General features: G+C 34.8%; 1 protein-coding gene and 1 pseudogene across 3 annotated transcripts in view; one reads left to right on the top strand and one right to left on the bottom strand.

Moving 5' to 3' along the window:
• Nucleotides 1–25237, top strand: part of CDC42 (cell division cycle 42) — a 38801-nt gene extending 13564 nt beyond the window's left edge. For 2 of the 3 annotated variants that reach the window (XM_016149280.2, XM_036229850.1), the window contains exons 2-6: nt 8770–8924; nt 11253–11325; nt 18734–18843; nt 18963–19160; nt 23752–25237. In XM_016149280.2, coding sequence (XP_016004766.1) covers nt 8820–8924; nt 11253–11325; nt 18734–18843; nt 18963–19160; nt 23752–23841 — 576 coding nt within the window. In that variant the 5' untranslated portion in view covers nt 8770–8819 and the 3' untranslated portion in view covers nt 23842–25237. Of the gene's footprint in view, nt 1–8769; nt 8925–11252; nt 11326–18733; nt 18844–18962; nt 19161–22257; nt 23126–23751 lie in introns of those variants that run through there. The other variant, XM_016149281.2, reaches the window with a different exon arrangement.
• LOC118605240 lies at nt 6153–6271 on the bottom strand (annotated as a pseudogene).
• Nucleotides 25238–25577: the final 340 nt, after the last annotated feature.

A 25577-nucleotide genomic window follows, 5' to 3' on the forward strand; every position in this document is an offset into this window, starting at 1 on the left:
ATCAATGGTTTGGAGAGATGATGTGAATAAAGGCATAAACTTTGAAATAAGAACTAAACCATGTTAAATCATTTAAATAGTAACAGGCAATTGGCAATTGATTAGATGGACAGAGTAAGATGCAAAAAAACTGGTTGAGCAGTGTTAATCCTGTTTTCCTCCAGGCTGTCTAGATCTCAGAGCTGTGGCAAATTCAGATTTGAGACTTGGGATAAACAAAATGCTTTTATCTTTTGTTATCTGGTCTTTTGCATGAAACTGAGAGGGGTTGGAGTGTGTATAATATCTTTGCCCTTTCTTAATTAAGAAAATAGAATTATGTCATGCTAAATTTTTCCCAGAATGGGAAAATTGCTTATAAAGGTGTTGTTATCAGTAATGTAATGAAGGAAGAATACGTTGGGAGGTATGAGAGGGATGATGTCTATTTATTGTTGGCATACCCCACTTAGGATTGTTGCCCCAAGAGGACATGGGCTTTGTTGCAGGCATACTGGAATATGGCTATGTATGGGACAGTGCTTTGTACATATTTGATGCTTAATAGGGTTTGTTGAATGAGTGAATAAATCTACTAGTCTTGAATATTTTGAGGGAAAAGCTCATTGTAATTTCCATTCTCTTCTAATCAGCCACTTAGTACTCCTATACATTATTGCACTTTTCAGTTTTTCCAAATGGTTTTAACATGCTATAGTTAAAACATATAACATTTAAATATGTACTAATTGGATTTTTAAATGTTATTTTTCTTGTTACATAGGAAATAATGACTCTGGCTGGCGTTCTTTTCTTTTTGCCAATTTGAGGAAGGGAAACTCATCATTACAGTAAAAATAAGGACTTGCATTCACTGGATCAGACATTTTGGAGTGAAGTCATTTTCAGGAATGAAGCTGACACAAACTTGTCTAGCACTGCTGAAAACATCTTTTACCACACAGAATCGTAATCTTTCATTTTAGGAGTGCTACTGTCAGCGTTTTTCCTCCTTTATTTTTGTCATCTCAAGGACACATAGAACCTTAAGACTTGCCTCTCAACTTTCTCATGTAGGTTGTGACTTCATAACATATGTCAGTTTCTGTCACAAGTGACAGAAAATGGAGGAATTTGAGTAAATGCTTTAAGTGCTTGCTACTTGCTATCCAACACCTTTTATGTGTTAATGCATTTAATTGGCATCTGGAGATACTAGGAGTTTTGCAGCCATTTTGTATGTATATATGAAGAATTCAAGGTGGTATGTATTTGTCAAAAACCCAAAGAAACTTGTTTTATACATCTGAAAAGTACATACAGGATGGAGGAGGGAAACCTTAGTATTTTTCCAACAATCAAAAGCTGTGATAGTGCCATTATCACTTACTTTCTGCCTGAGTCTGTTTCTCTGGTTTCTTCCACTATTTTTTTGGTGAACTATCTGCCATTTTGTATATATTCACCAATCTCACGTCAAAAATCAACAAGAGAAAAGCAACAACAGGGCTCTTCAACATGTACCATGGAGACCTTGTCCTTTAAATTTCTATAATGACTTCTAGAGGCAAATAAGTAGAAGTTTTGGGGGAAAGTAAGGTTACTAACAGCTATTCAAGGATAGAAGAGAACAAAATAAGATTTGTTTGCTTTTTGAAAAATTAAAAATTTTATTAGCTTATTAATTTAAAGCAAAACAAGTTAATACATAATTTCTTATTTTTATAAGATCACTGAGAGCAACTACCCTTCTTGATAGGATTATAGTTTGTATTAATTTCCTGTTAGAATAGACATCTATGGAACATAAACAAATTAAAGCAACCAATCGGCTCCTAGAGAAGATGTGTTGGTTGGCTTGGAAATGAGAGGAGAAGGTGGGAAAAAATCTTAAAATTTTTTTTTCAGGAGAATTTCCTATAAAGAAAAAATTCACTCATTGGTATTGTTTTATGAATACTGGAAGAAAACATGAGACTGGGTGAGAGAAAAAGGATTTAATTAAGGCACAACTAGCAGCAGGAGATCGTGTGTGTGTGTGTGTGTGTGTGTGAGAGAGTGTGAGAGAGAGAGAGAGAGCGAGAGAGAGAGAGAGAGAGAGAGAGAGAGAGAGACTCTCTCTCTCTCTCTCGCTCTCTCTCTCTCTCTCACACTTCCCCTTATCCCTAAGATTTCCATGCAGGAGATGCAGTGGGTTTCTGTCACAGCTGAGGAACACTGAGCCTGGGGAACCCACTATTTAATAGCAAGTGGGAAACATGTTTGCTCTTTGTCCCAGAAGGAGACATTGATGTGCCCTTCAAGGAGACATTGATGTGCCCTTCAAGGTCATTTGTTGCAAACACAACTCTCTGCTATGGCCTGTGTAAGAGAAGTCAGGGCCTTTGCATTCTCAGATACCCAGCAAGTTGGATAGGAGCATGAGAAATCCGTGGGTGACTATCTCTTCCAACACAGGGTTGTCTAGTTTTTACTAATGGAAAGATGTTTTATAGAATTACAACTTTTTTTTTTTTTCAAATGGGAATGGGTACATTTAATATTAAAAACTGAGGCAACTGTTGATCATATTAAGCTGCTTTTGGTGTTCTATCAGGGCAAATACCTTTGAGCAGAATCTGTATCACTTTGACTTTTTGAATAAATGCCACAGTTTTCTAAGATTATTTCCTGTTTATTGAGGACTCTGGAAACAAATTGTAAAGTTCGACAAGAACTGTCTTTATGTGGCTTGTTCTATATTTGCCTGATATTTGAAGAGTTGGAAAAGAATGTCAGGATACATGGCAGTTAACTTTCTAGCTTTGGGGCAAGTCCTTTGCGTTTAGGCTAGAATATCTGTAAAATAATGGGATTAAGTTCATTAGGGATATTTCTCTTTAAAAAAACTTCTCATTCTTTATCTAGAACTCAAGAATCCCAGAAAACTAAAGGGACTTTAGTTCTGAGATCCTCAAAGGGTCATTGGACTCCCAAAGCATTTAAGAATCTAGGAAATAAGGGTCGTGGTGTGGCTGGCTAATGTAGTGATGGGTACGGAGAAAGTGTAGAAGATATACATCATTTTACAACTTATTTTTCTTGTAATTGGCAGAATCATTTTTTATGCTTTTAAGTTGCTTAACCCCAGTTCTAAGTTCTAGTACAAATGAACTTCACTATTAAAAAGGGAAGTGTTATTTGTGCAAAATAACTTTTCCACTTTGAATAGCAAAATGGTAATTGGAACTACATAGCCTCTTAGCTGCCATAGTGATTTCACGTTGTTTTAACGGGAAGTTAACAGGATATACAGACATGTCTGGCCTAGTTTCTTCTATGTTGTTGAAGCTGGCATTGTATGTATTGCAAAACAGAGTCTCTTCCTTGGTAACTTGCTTCCTCACCCTTTGTGGGTCATCTGGTGACATTTTAATACATGAAATTATTAATACATGTCAAATGCTTTGTAGAATAATTAAATTGGAACTTAACTCTGGAATGACCATTTTTGTAATGGTAGCTCTATATTTGACTACATTTTTAGTAGGAACTTTGAGTACTGTAATTATTTTGGGAAAAAAAATATGTGCTCCTTTCTGAGTTGGAATTGTGATGTTTTAAAACTTATATTGACTTAAATGTTTCTTTAATCACTCAAATAATAGCTAACTTTTACTAAGCATTTACTGTATGCCAGGCACTGTTTTAAATACTTTACATACTTGTATTATCTTATTTAATCAACTTGTTCTATGAGGAAAGTATTACTGTTTTTATTTTTAAAGGAATACTGAGCCACAGAGAAGTTAAATAACTTGCCTAAGGTCACGTAGCTAGAGTGGTAGAGCCAGTCTGACTCCTGAACCAGTGCTCTTACCAGGAGACTCACAGTTTCCAACAGATTGCTGAACTGGCAGGAAACCTAAGAAATGGGAGATTTGTGGTTTTTGAGAAAGGGGAAGAGCAACTCTTATTCTCTCTTGTGTTCTTTCTCCCCAATAAAATTCAGTAGTTTTCTGCAGGGTGAAGAAACAGGAAATGAACTTAACTCCTGTTTCTTGCTTCCTCTTCTGCCTTCCTCTTTCCAGTGTTGGCACTCTCATGGGTATGTACTTGCCACCTCCATTTGCAGTGATCATGTTTGTTTTTATAAATGACAATTCCCAGGCCAGATAGTGTAGTACAGTGTTGTAGAGCAGGAGCTTGACAGTCAGACTGCTTAGGTTTAAATTTCAGTTCTACCATTTACTGGCTCATTAATATTAGCCTAGTTACTTAACTTCACTTTTCTTACTTAAAAAATGGGGATAATATACACCTCATAGGGTTGCTGGGAGAATGCAATGTATGAATATGTGTAGTGTGTTTAGAACAGTATGTGGCACATAGTGCCATATAAATGTTTGCTATTATCACTATTATTTGAAAACACTTTCAGGTTGAAGCACCTCTGAAGTATCTTAGTTCATGATCTCTCAAAATCCAGTGTGAGTTTTTCATTACTAAATATGTAAAATGCCTGGTTTGCACAGCTAGTTTAGATTGATAATTGGGATTCTACTTTTAAGAAACCGCTAGGTGACCTAAAATACCAGTAATGTTTATCTTAGTTTAGATCCTTGTGTTACTGGTATTCCTTGTCTTGCCATCACATAGGACAGTGATTCTTAAACTTTATTATTGCACATTAGAGTTACATAGGGAGTGTTGAATTCCGATTTCTTAGATTTAGGGTGAGGCCCAGGGTTCTGAATTGTTAACAAACCCAATACAAGGTAATTCTGGCTCTGGTGGTCTGAGATGATAATTTTGAAATTGCTTATTTAGAGGATGAATTCAGTCACAACAGGAAAAAGATTATAAAAGGTAATAACTGTCAGATTTTTCTTAGTTTGCATGGAGGCAGTGATAATTTATAAACTGAAAACGCATTGAATTTGACATTTAAAGATAGTGGTGGGTCTCTTCTCATACCTGAATTATTTTGTTAACACCTGTTAGATAACTTGGTTTTGGGGATTACTCTATAAATACAGAAATACTACAGGAAATACAGAATGAAATAATACAGGAGTCTTTAGGTGAAGAAGAAATATTTGTGTGGGTTTCTTGTTTTTTGTGTCATTAGTTGAATAGCAAATATACTCAGTTCATTTTAACCTATGTTTCTGGTGTGCCTGCTGTGTGCAAAGGATGAAAAGAGAAAAGAAAGTACAATGTCAGTTTTGACCCACTGCATTAAAATAGATGTGATGGGATCGATTTAGTTGCACATTTGGTAGAGGGGGTCATGTGTATTGAGTACATGCTATGAGCCGCTCTTTTCATATTATTTAATCTTTATAATAGCTGTGAGGTTTTGATATAATTATTAGTTCTGTTTTACAAATGAGACCGTGGAGGCAAAAGCAATTAGGTCACTAGTGAGCTCTGAGCAGAGATTAAAACCCAGACTTTCCTGACTTCAAATTAGGAAAATTATTATTTCGTGTATTAAGTTTATGTGTTTTGGATATTCTTTCCAGCTTATTAGGCAGACACACAAGAAAGACCCAATTGGCTTAGGGCTGTTTTTCCTACTTAGAAAAGATATGGACTTCTAAAAGTTCTTAAAATAATATTGTTTGTTCAGTGATCTATCCAAACTGTATGCAGAGCATATTTCTCTTATACAACTTATGTTTACCTATTACCTTCTTCCACTGGAAAATCTTAAAGATCTTCCTTAGAAAAATTGACATTTAGTTATAATGAATTTGTGCTTAAGAATGCAGAAATACTTTTTAAAATTACACTTTCAAAGGGTATAACTGATGCGCCAATTGGAAATACTGTTACCTTTGTTTCTAAACTTGTATCATAGATTTCTTCTACCACAGATTGTGTTGTATCTGTATGTTTTACTCAAGTGTTGAAAGTTTCCTGGTGGCCAGAATGATCTCATGTTAACATTTTCTTGTTGGTATCAGAGATACAGAGGAACTACATTTCAGGTTTCCACTACACACAAAAAACAGTACTGTATTCTAAATATGCTATTTGTGAATGGACTCCTTAAGACAGTTCATTTTTATGGCATTTCCAAATATATCTATAATATAAAAAGAATTCAGGTCGAATCAGATGTAAATTCTTTAGTACAGTTGTTAGTGATTGTTTTCTTTTGGAATATTTTATTTATTATTATTTTACGCCTACAGCATCTTGGCTTCCTAGGTGGTCTCCCATCCAAGTACTAACCAGGCCTGACCCTGCTTAGCTTCTGAAATCAGAAAGGATTGGGCGTGTTCAGGGTGGCATGGCCGTAGACTCTTTGGGAATATTTAAAATGAGCTCTGACCTTTTCCATCACAGCTTGTGGAAGTTTGTGATTTAGCCATGTGGCAGTCCTATTTATGGCATTAGTCTTGGAAACTTTTTGTTCTCAGTTTCTTATTCCCTAGGAAATTTTAATGAAAATTTCAAGAAAGGATAGCTCTTTCTTCACTAGAAGTTTGAAGTTTATAAACAGCCTGTTGATTTTGTTTTTGCTTATTAGTATGGGTTATAAGTCCTAGATACAGAATGAAGATAAGGAACTTTATATTTAGATATGACAGTAATTTGACTTAAACCACAATTAAAACTCAAAAACAGCATTTATTTCAGATGTTTTTGAGACAATCTCAAAAGTGGTCAAGTTTACTGTAAAGTTACTTGATAAATCCAAATATTACTATAATTATATTGATTCTAAAATATTTTCTCCTACATTTAACACCTGAATTTAGGATATATTTTAAAATCATTGTTTTTTTAGAGTCTATGAAGTATAGTAATTAGGATTTCAGTTATGCTGCTGTAACAAAGAAATCCAAAATACTAGGGGTTAATGAAAGAGAAGTTTATTTCCTATGTAAAAGTCCTGGGAGTCTCTTCAGGGCTGGCCCCACCTATTGTATTACTCATCCTTAACATGTGATAACTGTCTGTGGTTCAGTATAACTACCTCAGCTTCCATCAACACGTTTGCATCCCAGCCTGAAGGCTAGCATAGGGGAGACTCTACTGCTTGTTTTTAAGGCTAGTCCACTCCCATTTGCTAAAGCTTAGTCTCAGTGGTCATGTCTAGGAATTTAGAAAATGTAGTCTTTACTAGGTGACATATGCTTAGGTAAAAATTCTGTTACTAAAGAAGAGAGGAAGAGTTGGTAGACAGCTAGTAGTCTCTGCTACTGTGATCAAACATTACTTTCTATTTAGTGTTTATGATTAAACTCTACGTAAAAAATTACCTTGTAATAATGGTCAGGAGAAATAGAAAGTACAAGAACTGAACTTGAAATAGATTTGTAGTCCTCTGGAAAATATTCTGCAGGATCAGAACTGTCTCTGCTTTTCTTCACTCTGAATTGAAAATTAATTCTATAGAAGACCTTGTTTTTTTTTTTTCTTATTAAGTAAGACATTCTTCTAGAGCAATTCTCTAGAATTAATTTAATACTCAGTGTGTTTAATTAGTTAGTTTAGGGATCAAGATCTTTAACCTTCAATGTTATATTAGTACGAGTGCTTCTCTAGTGGATTAGAGGGGAAAGAGAAGGAAAAGGATAACAAGAGGTTAAATAAAGAGAAACATGTTTTTTTTTGATGAGGAAAGGGTAAGTGTGCATTTCCTGTAGCTTATTCCTTGCTAATGTATACACATAGACGTTAACAGGCATTTATAAATTATGATTAAGAGTTGTGAAGGTAACTATAGGCATGACATCTAACCTAGAATTGGTGGTTCTGTGACATTTTTATGTGTAATAAGGTGGCAGCTCTAGCCAACAAGAAATTGTAACCTCTTCAGGAATATACTCAAAATAGGACTTAATTTTAAAATATAGGTACACAAGGGGTTGTGTTTCTTTTTTATTCTTCTGGAAAAACTTAAAAATTTTCATTAACTCTAAAATGTCATTTGTTCCAACTTTGTAGATATCAAAATGTATGGAAAAGTATGACTGGTAATGATTGTAGGGAACCTTCAGTAAAGACATGTTTTGATTGTAGAGTTGTTAAATGTGAAAACAAGCATATCAGGATTGAAATATAATAAAGCTTTGGTGCATTTGTAATTGTTAGCTTTTTAGAATGGAGGACTATAGTAAGAGAAGCTAAAGTAATTATATCTGTTTAATATCAGTATGCTTTAATCTTTTGCATTATGAAAATATAGGTTTTGGCCTCTTCATGCCATGAATATTGAATTAGTAACTAGGCAGCCTGATGCTAAAACAGCTGGTGAGATGATGGATCACCCTGATCTTTGTCCGGTTCCTTAGGTTGCTCAATCTGTTAAGGAGCGGGGAGGTGGTGGTGCTCTGCTGCTCATTGGTTATACTCTAAGTAACTATAGCTCTAGGGTTGGATATGTGGACCATTCTTTAAAACAGTGGCTTTCATTGCAGTCTGGTACACCTACACACATGCATGCGTGTACACATACAACTGAAGGAGAAGTGTCACAAAATAATACTTGGCATAGTACATGGGATTCATTCTGAAACAACCTTTTCTTTTTCACTATAAAAAGAAATAATGCTGCTCTTTACATCACTTTGGACTTTTTAAAAACCAATGAGGTCAAAAAACCAGAGATCAGAAACTTTAATTTATTATTATGACTTTGAACAAGTCACTGTTTCCCTTTTTAGGTTCTTTCAGCCATAGTAATGGGGTGCTAGTTCAGTTCTTGCTCTGAAAGAGTGAACCTATTGTTAGGTGAAGAAAAAAATACATATATAAGTACAAATAAATAAACTATTCTAATTCTATTTGTAGGTCATCATCGGACTTGAAATATTTAAAGTGGGTAGAAAACTGTTTCAGCAATGCAGACAATTAAGTGCGTTGTTGTGGGCGATGGTGCCGTTGGTAAAACATGTCTCCTGATATCCTATACAACAAACAAATTTCCATCTGAGTATGTACCAACTGTAAGTATAAAAGCATTTATCTGTTAGTGAAATGTATTATAATTTGATACCTTTTTGAAAACTTTCTCTGTACTGAAATTTTTCTGTTGTCTGCCTTTGTTTCCTGTTTTTAAAGATCTTGACTTCTCATGGGTAAATTATATACACTTTAAAATTAAACAGCTGAAAAATCAGTGGAAAGTCAGAAGGGGTGACACAAGGGTTTGCAAGAAGTGCTGGGAGGCAAAACTCCAATAGACAAGATTCTAAAGAGTGGTGGTCTCAGTTTGGAGAAGTATGCTCTACATCTTGGAATGAGGTGACTTTTTTTTTTGATTAATGAGTGCTTAGAGGTCTTCTAGGATGCTTTTGGGGGTCTGGTAACTTCTGAGAAAGTAGTATGTCTATGCTTATTCTCCTTAGAAGAGAATAGTAGAAGAGAATCTTCAAGAGCTGCTGTCTTAGCAGTAATGAAGCTCCAGACTGATTTTTAGGTGCAGAGAAGACCTGCATTTGTTATGAGAACACCAACAGAAGCTTTTGGGAATTCTTTCCCACAAATCTTAACACCTCCTTGGAAAAGTAAAGAGAAAATAGGAGTAATGAAGATAATGAAGTGAAAGAGAAGACAGAGTTATTCAGAGTAGCAGGCACTCGTGAAAGAGTGAGTTTGGGGATCCAGAGTTTGTCCCAGGCTGTTTGACCAACTCAGTGATGTAATTATGTTAAACATAGATGTCTATTCATTCAGTGGTGGGAGGGGAGTAGGGTTGGCCTGGCTTGGCGACAGTCACCTCTGTCAAGTGAACTATTTTAGGGGCTAAGAAGCACCTATGTAGATTAATATGGGATTAGTATTGTTTGTAAGTAAAAAGGAAGAAAATGTACTTTAGGTTAATCTTCAGATATATAAACATTTTTAGGAGGGTGAATTGTTAAAGGCTTGGTAGTTATGTTTAATTGGAATTGATAGTCTATAATGTCCCAGGGCAGGTAAAATGATTGAGGTAGGCTAAGGCTATAGGAAGAAAAATTAGGTTTCTTGGAGGGGGAGAATTTGAAGGAATAATTAAATACAAAATCATATTTTTGTATTGGCTCATTGTAAACGAAAGAAGTTCTGAGGTTGAGAAGGACTTTTCAGGGGACTTTTAGAGATACATATATCTTGTTTCAGAGTGAGGGCAATTATCAAAACTTTTGTGTTTCAGTCTCCATTAAAATTATTTTCTTATAAACATTTCTGAGTCTGTTTAATGACTCTCGTTATTAGGTGTTCTGTTTAAGGTGGGCTCATGGGTGTTTTAAATATGTGTTTGTATGTGGATCTCTACAAAAGAGTTAGGTATGACTTAAGAAAATAACCTATACGGTTTGACAGCTTAACCACATTCATTACATTTACTTGTTCTTGTCATCAAGAACTGTCTTTCCTTTAACTACCACCTTTCACATGCCCTTGCGTCCCTTCTTGTTTACATTTAAACAAGCTCCTAACCCATTAAAACATGAACTGGAAAATTAGTGTTAGATAGCTAAAAGGTTAAAATGTAATATCCTTCTCCTAGTTGGAAATCATTGCTTTTCAATTGTAAATTAATTCAGAAGCATCTATGAATTAGTGTTGGGTCTTTTTTCATTTAGCACCATTACCTCCCATTTTCACAAATAACTGAGTACGACCGATATTAGTATCTATCGTGTTTGTCATGGGTTTTATAGTCTATTTACAAATAAAACGTCTAGTCAAAGAAGGTACCTTAGGTTATGTAGTTTTTACCCAACAGCATGAGTTTTATTCATGAAATAATAAATAATCTGCCAGCATTTTCTTGGACACTTTCCTTGAGTACCTTGATAGAACCTTTGTTTCTCTCTAATGAGTGTGTTGGTACCCTCTTCTTGTTTTAAACCATGAAAGGGAAAAGATTTTCTGGGATCTAGGAGATTTTAATTCTAGATTAAAAGGAAATGGTCTGTGAGGAAATAAATAATTTCTTAGAAATCAGATTGAACATTGAGGTAAACTTTAAACTACTGTCTCAGAAGTTTCAAACTTGAACAGGATTATTTTCATAGCTAGGGACTCTGCTTCTGGGATGCCTCTCAGTCTTTTGTGGCTTTTTATTGAGGCCACTGGGGTAGAACAGACACTTCAGAACACGTCCCCTATCACTTTTTCCAAGAAGCATTTAGTTCATGCAAGGTTGGTTATATAAGGAAGATGGACTAAGAGAGGACTGAGTCTTAGGAAGGAAATATGGAAATATCGCCTTATCTTAAGTGTTGTCCTGTCTCATTTTGACCATCCTCTTGCATACTAACAATGTTGTATTTTTGTGTTTTTAGGTTTTTGACAACTATGCAGTCACAGTTATGATTGGTGGAGAGCCATATACTCTTGGACTTTTTGATACTGCAGGTGAAAACTTCATGTCTTTTATAATGTTTTGGTCTGTAACTATGATAGTAGTTGCTGGTCGTTTGTCTTCTTTGGGAAATTTTGCGAAACTAGTATTTTAGCAGACAACTTGCCTTTTAATAATAGTTGGCAGGACTGACTATCATGATGGTTGATGTTTGACCAAGAGGCAGTCCCAGACCTGAAATGTCAAATAGGAGTTTGGAGTACCCTGTGTGGATGATGTGGAAGGAAATAAAGTTGGGTGAGACCAGAGCATATATTAGACAAGATGTAATATCACTCCCTGAAATTCGAAGGCTATTTAATATGTGTGTTTGTATAATATATGTACTGATAGCTTCTTATGATATAAAGCTGATTATTTTATACTACATTTGAAAGTATTTTGAGGGTGAACCAATATCTAGCTCATAATTGACATCTGTGGTCAGCTTTTCAAATTAAAGGAACAACTTTCTTCAGTATACTGAATTCCTCAGTGTTATTTCTTCTTGGTTTAACAGTGGCTGTACATCTTAATTTCTGACCTGTCATCTGTGTTATTTTCAGCTCAGTTAGCAAAAGGAAATTTTCAGAAAGTTATCCTTTTACTTTGCAGGAATTCTAAAACTTTTCTCTTTTTGAGTTACTCTCTCACCATCTGCCAGCTGACATTGCATTAATGGAATTTATTATACTGCCCACTTTGGGGAACTGTCTGGATTCAGTTGGGAGGGTGAAATGGAGGGATAATAGTAAACAGTTAAGTTTAGAGATCAGTGGCTTTCTAATGGTGTCTTAGGCCTTTCAAATTTTTATGAATTAAAAATTATAAGAGTAAGGTATATTAGAAACTTGGAAAAGAGAGAAAATGAAATAATGACCTGTATTGTGATAGGCGAGGGATTTTTCTGTTTTATATATGCCCTTGGGAAGCATTTGTATGCAGAGAAAAGACAATTTTATGACTACTTGGGGTTGAAAATTAGTTTTAAATTTTATTTCCAAATTTCACAGCTTATTTTTATAAGCCTTTAAGTTTTAATCAATATTTTATTTTTACTTTTATCGAAGTATATAATACAATAGAATTTACTTATTTTAAGTTTTCCTTTTGATTCATTTTGTTGACTATATGATCATGTAACCTCCACCATAATCAAGATACTTAAAAAGTTTCTGTGCCTTTTACAGTCCCTTCCCTTCACCTGGCCCCAGGAAACCACATGTTTGCTTCTTGTCACTCTACTTGTGCTTTTCTAGAATTTCATATAAATGGGATTATACAATATGTAGTCTTTAGTGTTTGATTTCTTTCACTTAGCCCGAGATTTATCTCTGTTGTGTGTATCAATTGTTTGTTTTTATTGCTAAGTAGTATTTAATTCTCTGTATATAGCATAATTTATCCATTTATGAGTTGATGAATATTTGGGATCCAGTTTTAAGCTATTAATGATGCTGTGAGTATTTGTATACAAATCTTTGTATGGACGTATTTTATTTCTCTTCCATAAGTAGCTTAGAGTAGGTAAGCTTTTAAATTTATTTGCACAACTTATTAAAATTTTTATTAAAATAGTTTTAACAAGTCATTCTCAAGGTGGCCGAGTGTCCTTTGATTAATACTGGTTTATTTAACTTAGGCTGGCAAGATTTGAATCTCAATCAGCCTAATTTACAACTGTGTTAAATTTTTTCCAGCACTTTAAACTGCATTTCTAAATTTAATGTATTCAGTTTTCTATTTTAAGCAATTCAGTTTTCCTGACCTGACAAGTAAAACAGTCTAAAGTTTTAGATACATTACTTTAATAAACCTGATAACTTTTGATTTCCTGTGTTTGTTTTAATTTATCTTAAACAATATGATTTATATCCTTCATAAAATTCTTAACATTTTCAGTTACAAAACCACAAGTTTAAGATCAGTTACTGAATTACACATATTAAATTGGAATCAGAAAACTGATCTATCATGTTTTTTAATATGACATTATTTTAAATGTTATAGACACTGTTAAATAAGGATAGGTTATTCCTAAATGTTACTTAAAATTGACAATAATATTTGTTTTATTCCATCTTTGTGTTAGATTCTGAATTTTTATGGGAGTTAAAAGACATTAAACAATTTTACCATCCCAGGCAAGTCGTGGGGTTTCTATCTCAAGTGGTTGAGGTCATTATAAGTCAGAGATCTTTTTTGACAGATACTGGAGATCAGGTATCCAGGATGAGCCTCCTGTCTTTGATACACTTGAGGAGACTCCACTTCCTTCTCAAAGCCCTTAATCTCAGAGTCCCTCTTCGTGGTTTAAGTTATACTGTTAACTCAGTTTTCTTTCCACTGAAGCTTTCATCTCCACTAAGATGGATTCTGACTTTCCTTTGACTGGTTGCATTTAATCTGTTGACCATGTCATTTTGTTCTGAATTCTTTTTATAGTCTTCCTATCCCACCCCTGGCTGCAACTCTAACAGTTATATTTAAATAATATTTAAGATCAGAGATAGGGCACTCCCTCTGTCTCGTGGCTTTATTTCTGCCTCTCTAGTAACAACACTAAATTCTTGCTGTGAGTCCCCAGAGTTACTTTGTTCTTTTTTTTTCTGTTCATGTTTTACTACTGCCTATATAATTCTCTTTTTAGCTTTTTCACTTAACATGTTTATCATAGGCTCTTTCCCATGTTGTATAATCATCACCCTACCACCAATTCCTTTTTATGTCAAAATTTTAAATGTTATTCTTCATTGCAAAGATGCAGATTTTACTTATTATAGGAAAAAATAATCAAAATATAGATAAGCAGAAGGAGAAAGTGAAAAATCATTTATATCCAGGGACAATCATGTCTTAGTATATGTCCTAAACAGAGTTCTTCCTGTATGTTCGTTGTATTTATACATAGGAGAAAAAAAAAAGGATATTATTTTTTCCCCCTTTCTGTACCTTCCTTTTTCTTTTAAAAAAATATGGTGGCCTCTGTCAGTGTTGTATGTTGTCTTCATGGTTGCACGGTAGTCTGTTATGTGGCAAATCACACCATAATTTAACTTTTGTTAACATTTGTGCTCCATTTTGCAGTTTTCTTTTATATTATTAAGACTTTTCCCTACACAAACATTTTAATATTTTCACACACATTTTTGGTCACTTTTTATCCTGATTTAATTTCTACATCACAGTGACTTGTCCTAAATTATCATCATTAATCCACTAAGGAAGAAAATAATGTTAGCACATTTAATCTGGAAAATGACTTTTTGTTGATAGCTCCAGTTCAGTCCAACTCCAGGAGTCAGTTGCCTTTACTTTCACAAATTTCATATTTTCATCACCTTTTCTTCTATAGTTATAAGCTTGGTTCCCAAAAAGATCAATACATCAACTAAGTTTCAGTCCTGCCATACACACAAAATAGTTTCAGAATTGCTATACTATACCACTGTGGAAAGCAAATAAGAGTTCACGATTTGTTTGCAATTCTTTTTTCATTAGTCTAATAACACACAAAGTTCTTTGTTCCTTGGACTTGTCTTCCCCTCCCTATTCAGTGTGGCCATGTTTTTGGGAATATAGTTGGTTCATTTGTTTATATTTATATTAAATTTTCAGTTTTTCTCTATACTCATTGATTTTTATTTACATATACTCTTGTTTTCTTAGGTTCAGTTTTTGGAAGATATCTTTTTAATTTTAATGTTACCACAATCTCTGTCATTTCAGGTGTTATAGTAAAAGAAAAGAGAAAACTTGGTCTTTAACACTATACAGACCAGTTAGCTAGAGAGCTGGCAAGTTATTGAACTATGTGGAGCTTAATACCTTGAAATGTAAAATGTTTAAAATACTTTTCTCTCAGAGATGCTGTGGAGGTCGAATGATAAATAATCAAAATTTAAAAGTGTATACATGTTTAAAAACTCAGGAGCTATTTATGATTCATACACTTTACATTAAAAAAATTACATAGTGACTAGAATGTTTTTGGTACACAGCTAATACTAACATATTGATAATGTTCAGAACAGGTCATAGTGGTGTAGTTTGACCTAGTTTAGCTAATTTTTGTTTGTTTTGTTTTTAAACAACTTCTTTCTTTCATTGAGTTTTCTAGTCTCTGGCCTTTTTATGCAATTGTTTAATTATGTTAGTGGGAATGACAGTGCTCTCCATAGAGATACTCATTATAGCCTTGGTCTCTGGTTTAGCGTTATTGTAGAATCTTCCAGAGGGGTGTTTTGACTAAGATTTGAGACTTCAGTAAATTCTGCACTAACATATAATAGTCTGGATTTTTGCAGATGTTATACATAAAAAGGTAAGACTGTCAGGGTCCATAGTGTCCTTATTTATTTTTGGATTTTTTCCCCATGAGTCTAAAAGGTATTATGAGATGATTTAGGAGTAAGCTTCATGGCAGAGATGAAGCAGGACAACTAAGTGCCATTAAATTCTGAGTAATTGGTTGAGAAAAAATGTTTAGGTTTTGACCTGTAGTAGTAAAAACTACAGAGTGTTTATTTGCTTTCTTCTTGTGTTTATCATGTCCTACTATGATTCTCTAAAAATTCTGCTTTTTGGCAATATTCTCATTTTTTATATGAAATCCTTTGATATTTTTCACATGGACTAAAGTCCTCAGTTCAAACTGACTTAGTTTTGCTTGAATTTGAATTTTAAATATGAGGTTCTAACCAAAGAAAAGATCAGCAACCCATGAGATGTAGTCTTGCTTTTTGACATGCGTTCGATGCTAAGTGGTGAGGTGATGTGCTGTTAGAGTTGGTATAATTTAAGACTGTCCAAACTTGTTGACACAGTAGAGTGAAATTTTGTTGATCATACTATATACCTTAAAGGATGCTAAATGATAGCATTGCTTCTGTCTTGAATGAATAATGGCCATTTTTGACATACTCAGAGGATAAATTTTAGCCAGATAAATTATGCTTGGATATTGAAGAATCTTGCTCATCTAAGGGACTGTTTTCTATTTCCTTAAATGTAGACTTTGTAGCAGAAGTAGAGGTAAGGTAGCCTCTTTTCGTTTATACAGCAATCTTCTGATTTTTTTTCTCTTTGGGGAAAGAAAGATTGATTTTATAGGCTTGTTCATCACAAATAAATGGACTGACCAATACTGCTTTGGACCTAGTGTTAAAAAATAATGGCCATATTTGTTTTCTGTCACCAATCCATCTCAATAGAAGGTTAGTCGCAGGTAAAACATTGGACATTCATTTAGGTGCTTTTAGTGGTGCTCAGAAATATAGACTTGGATCTGTTTTGATGTTCACTTATACTGCTTGCAGGGGCAGAATGACTAAAAATGAAGTCTTCTCTAGTCTATGCCAGACTTAAGTTTTTGAAATATATTCCATTTGAATAGGGAAAAGGGCTAATAAAAGCTATGTGAACATCTATATCTCTTTTTACAAGGCTTTGTCAACTGTTTTGTCTTATTTTTAAAATATTTTTTGTTGGTTTATTGGAGTTTAGATATGCAATACTTCAAAGTTCCAGCTAGTGTTAGAGCTGATTTTGTTTTCTTTAAGCCCATTTTTTCCTTTTTAATCTCTTCCACATATGTAATGTTACATTATAATTTAGGAAGTGAAAGTTAGACATCTAAGTGCATACCTTTGAATTCTTTTGATTAACTGTAGCGTATTGTTGTAGTAAGTATTCAGTGAATGTTAGAGGTGCAGATGGTGATTTTATTGTTTTATAACCTCCCTTATTTTGACTTTTCCTTTAACCTTTAATTTCTGTATTGTCCTGAAGATACCTTTGCTGTCTACTCTGATATATATTATTAACTAGCAATAATACTAACAGCTTTAATTACATGTTTTGATAGCTACTCTAAATTCTTATATTCTCTTTCAGGGGTGTCCAAACATTTTTTTTTCATTGGTATACAAAATATTTAACTTTATTTTCTCATTAAAAAATTATTGTGGTAAAATATATGTAACATAAAATTTACCATTTTGACCACTTTTAAGTGTACAGTTCAGTGGCAATACATACTTAACATTTTTTTTTTTTTTTAAGTACATAAGATTGCTGTAGTTGTTTTGAATTAGAGTGTTAAATACGTCCCCTGCGACTCCCCTCTTCTCCCAGTTTTGGAAATATGTATGGCTATTTTAAAAAACTTTTTATCTGAAAGTAATTTTAAGCCTACAAGACAGTTGCAAGACTACTACCAGGAACCCCCATATACCCTTTAACCAGATTACGAATTGTTAACATTGTACTCTATTTGCTTTATTACTTTCTTTAAACATACATGTACATTAATTTTTCCCCTGAACTATTTGACAGTAAGTTGCATATGTCATAGCTGTTTAGCCTTGAATAAGTATGTATTTCCTAAGAATATGGACATTATTGTGTAACTATAGTCAGGAAATTTAACATTGATATAGTACTTTAATCTTTCATCGATATTCCGGGTTTGTCAGTTGATCTAGGTCCAGTTTTTTTCTGCTTTCTGTATAGGGCCATCTGTTGGATTTAGTTGTCATATCTCTTTAGTCTCTTAATTGAATTAGTTCTTCAGCCTTTTTTTGGTCTTTCAATGACATCTTTTTTGTAGAATATGGATTCATTCCTTATTTTGGGTTTGGTCTCTGTTTCCTCATGATTAGATTCAGGTTATTTGGTTGGAATACTGCAATAGTTATGTATCTTTCGTAGGATAAAAATCTAGAGGCACATGATATTCCAGTCATTCATTGGTGATGGTAATTTTGATCACTCAAAGTAACGTCCTGTTTCTTCACAGTATATTATGTTTTTCCTTTGTGATTTTTAGATAATCTTTTAGACCTTTCAGATATTCTTCTTTTCATCAGAATTTCCCCCCAAAGATTTAGCACCCATTGATTCTTGCTAAATTATTTTTTTCTGGGCATTCTTGGTTTCTGATACTGACTGGTCTTAACTAAACAGTGAACCTGCTTTATAATCATGAATGAGCAGTGGATTTTTGTCAGCTAGGTTTCACTGAGATTTTTGTTTCCTTAGATGGTTTCACTGTGATTATTTCTTAACCAGATCTGAGTAGGATTGATTTTTAATCATTTCTGTAGCAACAGTTTATTGTGTTTATTACTTTATGATTGAGTTGCTAATAGACACAAAGATTGAAAACTACAGATTGGTAATTATCACATTATAACAAATTCACTGCTGTCCTAAGGACTTGAAATATTAAATAGAATTTGCCAAGTGATAATATTCTCAAATAGTATACTATAAAGCCATACATTTATTAGATAAGTAAGTTGCTTTCTTGTTAATGATCACTGTTCTGTTAGCTGCATGCTTAATCCGTTGACTGACTTGTGATTTTAATGCTGTGAGGACCTCAAGATTTGGCTGATTTCTCCAATTTTTTTCCACTAGGGCAAGAGGATTATGACAGATTACGACCGCTGAGTTACCCACAAACAGATGTATTTCTAGTCTGTTTTTCAGTGGTCTCTCCATCCTCATTTGAAAATGTGAAAGAAAAGGTGAGTTGGTCAGATATTCTCGCCCTGAAAAAGGTTGTCAGAACTTCTACTGACTTCTTAATAGTTTTAGAGGCTTTTGTATTAACAGAAGTGTATTTTTTTAAAATACTTTTCTCTAGTGGGTGCCTGAGATAACTCACCACTGTCCAAAGACTCCTTTCTTGCTTGTTGGGACCCAAATTGATCTCAGAGATGACCCCTCTACTATTGAGAAACTTGCCAAGAACAAACAGAAGCCTATCACTCCAGAGACGGCTGAAAAGCTAGCCCGTGACCTGAAGGCTGTCAAGTATGTGGAGTGTTCTGCACTCACACAGGTGAGGACTGTGCGGAACCCCATGTCTGTTTACAGTTGAATAGTTTCTGAGAACATTAGGATTCAGGGTTATTTCTAAGAATGGTCTGCAGTGCTCAGGAAAGCTTCTAGGAAGACTAGGACCAGCTTCATAGTGTGTGTTCTTTTGCTAGAGGTCTGTGTTTATAGAGAAAATCATTAGTCTCTAACTAAAGGTCTTGTATTGGTGAGCTTCCCAATGTTGTACTTAGTCATTTGTAGTGTCAGGTACTGATTTTTTTTTTTTTTACAGGAAAGGTCCAGATTAGCACAAATTTACAAGCAAGTATTTGCGTTATCCCCCACCTCCTACTTAAATTTTCATCTAAATAGATCTAATCTTTTCCTGTCAGTTCTGGCAATTGATTACTTATGCTATACAGTTTCTGGGGTAATTTAACTGGGATAGAGAATTAATCATAATAGAGACTTTCGTGTTAGAGAAAGAAATTGCTTTGGCTGTTTCTCAAGCATGCTTATATAGTGTCTCTATTTTTATGTTTTTGGAGGCTTTCTTTCCTCATGTGATCCTCTCTTTTGTCTTTCTGAATGATTTAATTAGAACTCTTCTCATAAGCTTGATGGGAAACATCAGATTCTGTGGATAGGGAGAATGTTAAGAGTATTTAGAGTGAAAGTTATAACTGACCTGTGTGATTTCATTTTTTCCACCTTCATGGTTATTGCTGATCATTTCTCCTGTTTTGAGTCTCTGTTCTGGGGGCAGAGGAAAAAATTTTGGAAATAATTAGCACAGAATTTATATTTCACTGGCATTGGTGCTTCGACATTTTGACAATGAGCAAGCATGCCTAATTATAATAGAGCAGGTTTGAAGGAAGAGTGTTTCTTTCTTTCTTTTTTTTTTAATTACATTAATCTTGATTTTATATATATACTGAAACGAATGGCATATATAATTACATATTATGCATGTACTCAGTATTTAGTATGTAGGGCCTAGACATAATTTAATAACCTCTAATGCTAGGTTGGACATTTTCATCTTATTTGGATATTGTACAGGATAATTTCAAGGCCTAACATTCTTCCAAACCCAATTTTCCTTGGCAGTTTAGTTCTATTGTAAAAGCAGATATTTAAAACTAAAGAACAGTTTACATCTTCTCACGTACAGTACTGATTGAGATTTTTAAAATGCCTGATACTTTTGTGTTTTATACCATCCTCAGAAAAATGTTTGTGTGTATGTTGCGGGGGAGGGGGGGAAGGTTGCGTGTGGAACTTGTGTGTCAGATTGTAAATATATGCATCTGTTGCATACCCTTTTCCTCTAAATATGAGTTGCTTTGGGGGTAAATGGAGGCAAGTAGGCCATCAGGACCCAATTTTAGGTCACTAATAAAAATTATTTTAGAAAATTGGATGCTTCCATATAAGTTTTTTTTTTTTTTTACAGTATGAACAGATTGATATAGTAAGTAACTTTGCAGAGAATAAGTATTCGAAAAGGTCTTAGCAGCTATATTTTTCTTACCAGATTTTGAAGTTTGGAGAAGTCAGAAGAGGTGAAGATAGAAAATGTGTTTTCTGTTCATTTTTGGGAGCTAGAACTTTTAGGATTCCAGATTCTGTTTGTCGTTTCCTCTAAAACTGAACTCTACGTAGTCAGATAATGTGGGTAAAGCAAAGAACTAGTTTTGTTTCCTAGGGGATTAGTTGATCTTTGTCAATAAGCAAGGAAAGATTTGCTTCTTGTTAAAGGATGTCCTGTTTCTAATAGCAGTCCACTACTTTCTTCCCTTACAAAGTATACTTCTCTTTCATTCTTTCTTCTCTTTATATTTGACTACCAACATTTGCTCCTAGATGTTGAGAAAGAATTTCAGAGAACTTTACCTTTTGTTTAGCATTTCTGCTTTGTAAATTACTTGGAAAAAAGAAAACCTTTTAACCTCTGCTTCTTTTTAAATACTTATTGTTATTTCTCATTTATTTTGTACCTAATAGAATGTAGATGCCAATCCTCTGGGATACCATGGCGGAAGTAGGATGGGGGTAATGTGGGGTTGCACTTGTTACTGAAGCTGTGTTCTGGGACTTTTGGGAAATTTTTTTGGGGGCTCAAACTGACCTAAAGAACATGTGAAACTTTGGGTGGTAAACCTGTGGTTTCAGATTTAAGTGAGTTTAGGTGAGTCTATAGACCTGGACCCAACATGCCAGTACTACTGAGTCACACTGTCACGTTGGAGTTCTGGCTGAGGTGTAAGTGTATTTCTGCATCTTAATTCCTTTAGATCTGAGAATATTCTTCGTTTTCACTTCATGCTTATATGCTCTGATACCCATGCAGATACCTTAAAGCATTGGACTGCTTGCTAAAACTCATTCTAGGACCCCATTCTTTGTTTTCTATGACTTGGGTGGTAGTTACTTGCTCTGTTAACATTACTGAATAACTGAAGTAAGTGTATGCTGTTTCTAGAGTCTGTTCTTTAAACTATTCCCACTTGGTACTGTTGAACAATTAACACTCTTTCAAATGTCTGAACCTTTTTGTTCTGGGAAACTGGTTCACTCTGAAATCCTGATTAATCCCATCCAGATATGTCATTGAATCTAGAAACATGTAGCATGCCTGTTAGTCTGCTATTTGTGTCCTTCAGTTATTCAGGGGCTGAATTCACAGAAGCTTCGAAATTGTAATAGATTACAAAATGTGTGTGCCATTCTTTTCATGAGAAAAACTGGGGAATTTACAAGGCGTAATTATACAATGCATCCATTCTTGTATTTACGTATCCATTTTTCTCTCCTGGCATTTTCATTAAAATTTAATAGTACATTTCAAAGTGCGATTGTTTTAGAAGTCAACATATGACATTTTCATAAAACTGCTTTCTTGCTCAGTTAACCTTTCTTGAGGTAAGAAGTTTCTCTTTGGTTATCTGCTCCCCTAGTAATGGTCTTTAAGATCTGCTTTCTGGCCATTATTTTTCTTAAGGCACATTGCTTCAGTGAATTCAACTCATTTAATCCAGACTGCTATTGTATCTGCTAGTCTTTCTAATCCTCTAACCTGGCTGCTATTCTCTCTCCTCCCCTCTGTCTTGTAGAGAGGTCTGAAGAATGTGTTTGATGAGGCTATCCTAGCTGCCCTCGAGCCTCCGGAAACTCAACCCAAAAGGAAGTGCTGTATATTCTAAACTGTTTTCTCCTTCCCCTCTTTGCTGCTGCTTCCTGTCCCACTACTGTAGAAAGATCGTTTAAAAACAAAGGAATAAAACCATCCTGTTTGAAAGCCTCTGCGTCTTTTTACTCAGCACCTTAGAGCAACCTCTGTATTAGTTTTTGATTAAGAATGCAATATCTTATAGAATATTTTTTGTGATCAGTAGTCAAGTTGGACTTGTTTACTTTCTGCAGCTTGAGTTGCCTGTGCTCAGAGCTTTTTTGGTTTGGATTACTATTGCAAAAGGGAACTTGGTCTGGCATTAAGAATGTCCTCTTGGAGAAAATAAGAAGAGTTTTAATACTTCTAGATCTTAGTTCTAGATGGAGAAAATAACACAAACATCATTTTACTCTTATGATCAATTGTTAATTGTAATTGCATGACAAACTTTATGGAAAAAGGGTGACCTGCTAGTAGAGTGTAACGGGGAAGGGAGGATTCTTTTCTGGTTTCCCTTTGTGTAGTGAAACTTTGTGTTGCTATTGCTTTGGCTGTCTGTGCTGTAGGTGGAGTATTTGTCAGTCTGGGGTGGGAAAGATATTGATGTATCTGCTATTGCTTTAAGAGATTATTTGTTACATTATCTTTTAAGAATAGCATTCATTTTAACAGTTGACTTAAGGTTTGTTAATGTTGAGATGTAAAGCTGCCACCTTTATATTTTCCTGCTTCTGATTTTATCGTTGTGAGGGAAAAATACAATTGTGGTTACTTCAAATTTTGAAATTAAAAATATACAATTGTTTGTATAAATGCCTGATGAAGCTTTATTCCTCTTGCATTGACTGGCTCTAGTTTTACGTATGTATCAGGTACCCATGTATTTGCTGCTTTGAGTCTCCTTGGCTCTATCTAATTGGTGGGATAAAGGGAGTTCAGAGAGAATATCTTTGATTGGAGCCACTGTAATTGCTTTCTCCATCTTTGCCTGCGCCTTCCATATAATAAGATTGCCGCTGCCCAGTGCCCATCCTCTCAGTCCTGTTCCATATCCAGCTGTTTCACTTGTGTGCAGAGCTGCTTCACTTATTTTTTTATGTAAAATGTTTCAGCAGCACATTACAAAACTTGAATGAGCAAATGACGCCTGCTTGTTTGCTTCTTGTGACATATATTGGTCTGCAGAAAGCTTTCTCAAAGGACCGCTGTCTCACTGATGAATATATACTCTTCTGCTCCTGAATTGCTGGATCCTTCCAGGGCCCTTCCTGGACAAAAAACTTGGTGAAGTGAGACGATCGTGTTGAGATTTGGGGTTGTTTTTAATGTTTCGTTCTTTGCCAACTCTTGGGGGTTTGAATGTTTTTAATTTGACCTTCAACTTCATTATACTGAAAATCAGACCGCCCATTTTTTTCTTTCTACCCCTTTTCAGAAAGGCCTAAAGAATGTATTTGACGAAGCAATATTGGCTGCCCTGGAGCCTCCAGAACCGAAGAAGAGCCGCAGGTGTGTGCTGCTATGAACGTCTCTCCAGAGCCCTTTCTGCACAGCTCGTGTCGGCATCATACTAAAAGCAATGTTTAAATCAAACTAAAGATTAAAAATTAAATTCGTTTTTGCAATAATGACAAATGCCCTGACCTACCCACATGCACTCGTGTGAGACAAGGCCCATAGGTATGGCCCCTTTCCCCTTCTCAATGCTAGTTAATTTTGAGTAATTGTGTATTGTCAGAAAAGTGATAAGTACTAGTTCTTGTTTTGTTGTTTCAAAAAAAATTTTTTGTTGTTTTTTTTGTTTAAAAGCAAGGCATGCTTGTGATGACTCTGTAACAGACTAATTTGGGTTGTTGAGCTGCTCCCGGGTTCCACTCCGGAGAGTGATCTGAGACATCTAGTTTTTTTTTCTTTTCTTTTTATTGGGGGGAGTGTGTGTGGTGTTTGTTTTTATTTAGTCATTTTTAAAAAATTCATTAACCATTAGACAGCCCTTAATGGGAGGATGATGGAGTGATTCCACATTCCACTTCCTAGATCTAGTTTAGAAAACATGTTCCCCACCTGGTGCTCTTAGGAAGGAGTATAGTAAACGCCTCATTTAATAACATACTCCTTTTTGAAAGTTGCCTTTTCTCTCCACCCTTGAGTAGGTCCAGTATTTGATGAAACTCATGAAAGTGGGTGGAACCTGTCTCGCCCCTCCTCTTTTCTAGGATGCACTATATATGTGACTGTGACTTTCAAGGAAATTTGTTAGCCATTTGCTGATTTTCTTTGAAGTTAATGTCTAACTTCTTTCACTGATAAATGAAGAAAAGTATTGCACCTTTTGAAATACACCAAATGGATTGAGTTCATAATTAAAAAAACATTTTTTTCCCTGTCAGTCATTGTCTTATATGCTTAGCATAGATGTGCAGCTTAATAGTGTATCATATGGTGTTCCTAGAACACAGCTGAAGACCTGGTATATATGAGGGGTGGTGCTACAAGACAGATGTCTGTGGAATGATTCACATCCTCTTTCAAGTTGTGAGGATGGAGACCTGCTTCATTAAGAAGCTAGGGGTGGGGTGGGGGTGGGAAGAACATTTAACAACATGGGGACCAGTCAGGGGAATCCCCTTATTTCTGTTCTGCATGAGGAACCCTAGAGCTGCCAGTGAGGCTCTCTAGTTTAATAGAAATCATGAAGAGAGTCTTATGAAGACTCTTCATAAGTGTTAACAGGGATTTTATCAGCTTATTTTGGTTGCAGTTTCCAGTTTTTAAAAATGTTTAGGTAATCTTTTCCACCTTCCCCAAATCCTAATTCTTGTAGATTCATTAGTGTTGAACCAATGCTTTCTCATGTCTCAATTCTTTGTATATGCATTCTTTTCAGATGTATTAAACAAACAAAAACCCTTCACAAGCCAGCCTGGGGGTTGTTATTTTCCCTCCGACTCTTACCTTTTAGATATGTAGCAGTTGGAACTTGACTCTTATAAACATCAATTTCTAACAAATTTTGAGATAAGATTTTAAAGCTTTATTATTTTCATGTGCTTTTATTTCTTTTCTGGCATTCATTTCGAGATAATATTTTTCCCTCCATATTTTCAGGTTTATGCCTGCTCCCCTGAGTTTGGCAGGTAACCTGTAAACTCCTTTTCTTTAATACCAAGTGGGTTCTTAACAGTTCTTAGTGAAGAAATGTTCAGGAAGCTCACTGCTCGTGTTGGAAGGAAGCACACCTCTTATCCATCAATTAGTTGG

This window comes from Rousettus aegyptiacus, unplaced genomic scaffold (assembly GCF_014176215.1).
Source record: "Rousettus aegyptiacus isolate mRouAeg1 unplaced genomic scaffold, mRouAeg1.p scaffold_m13_p_1, whole genome shotgun sequence".
Classification (NCBI taxonomy): domain Eukaryota; kingdom Metazoa; phylum Chordata; class Mammalia; order Chiroptera; family Pteropodidae; genus Rousettus; species Rousettus aegyptiacus.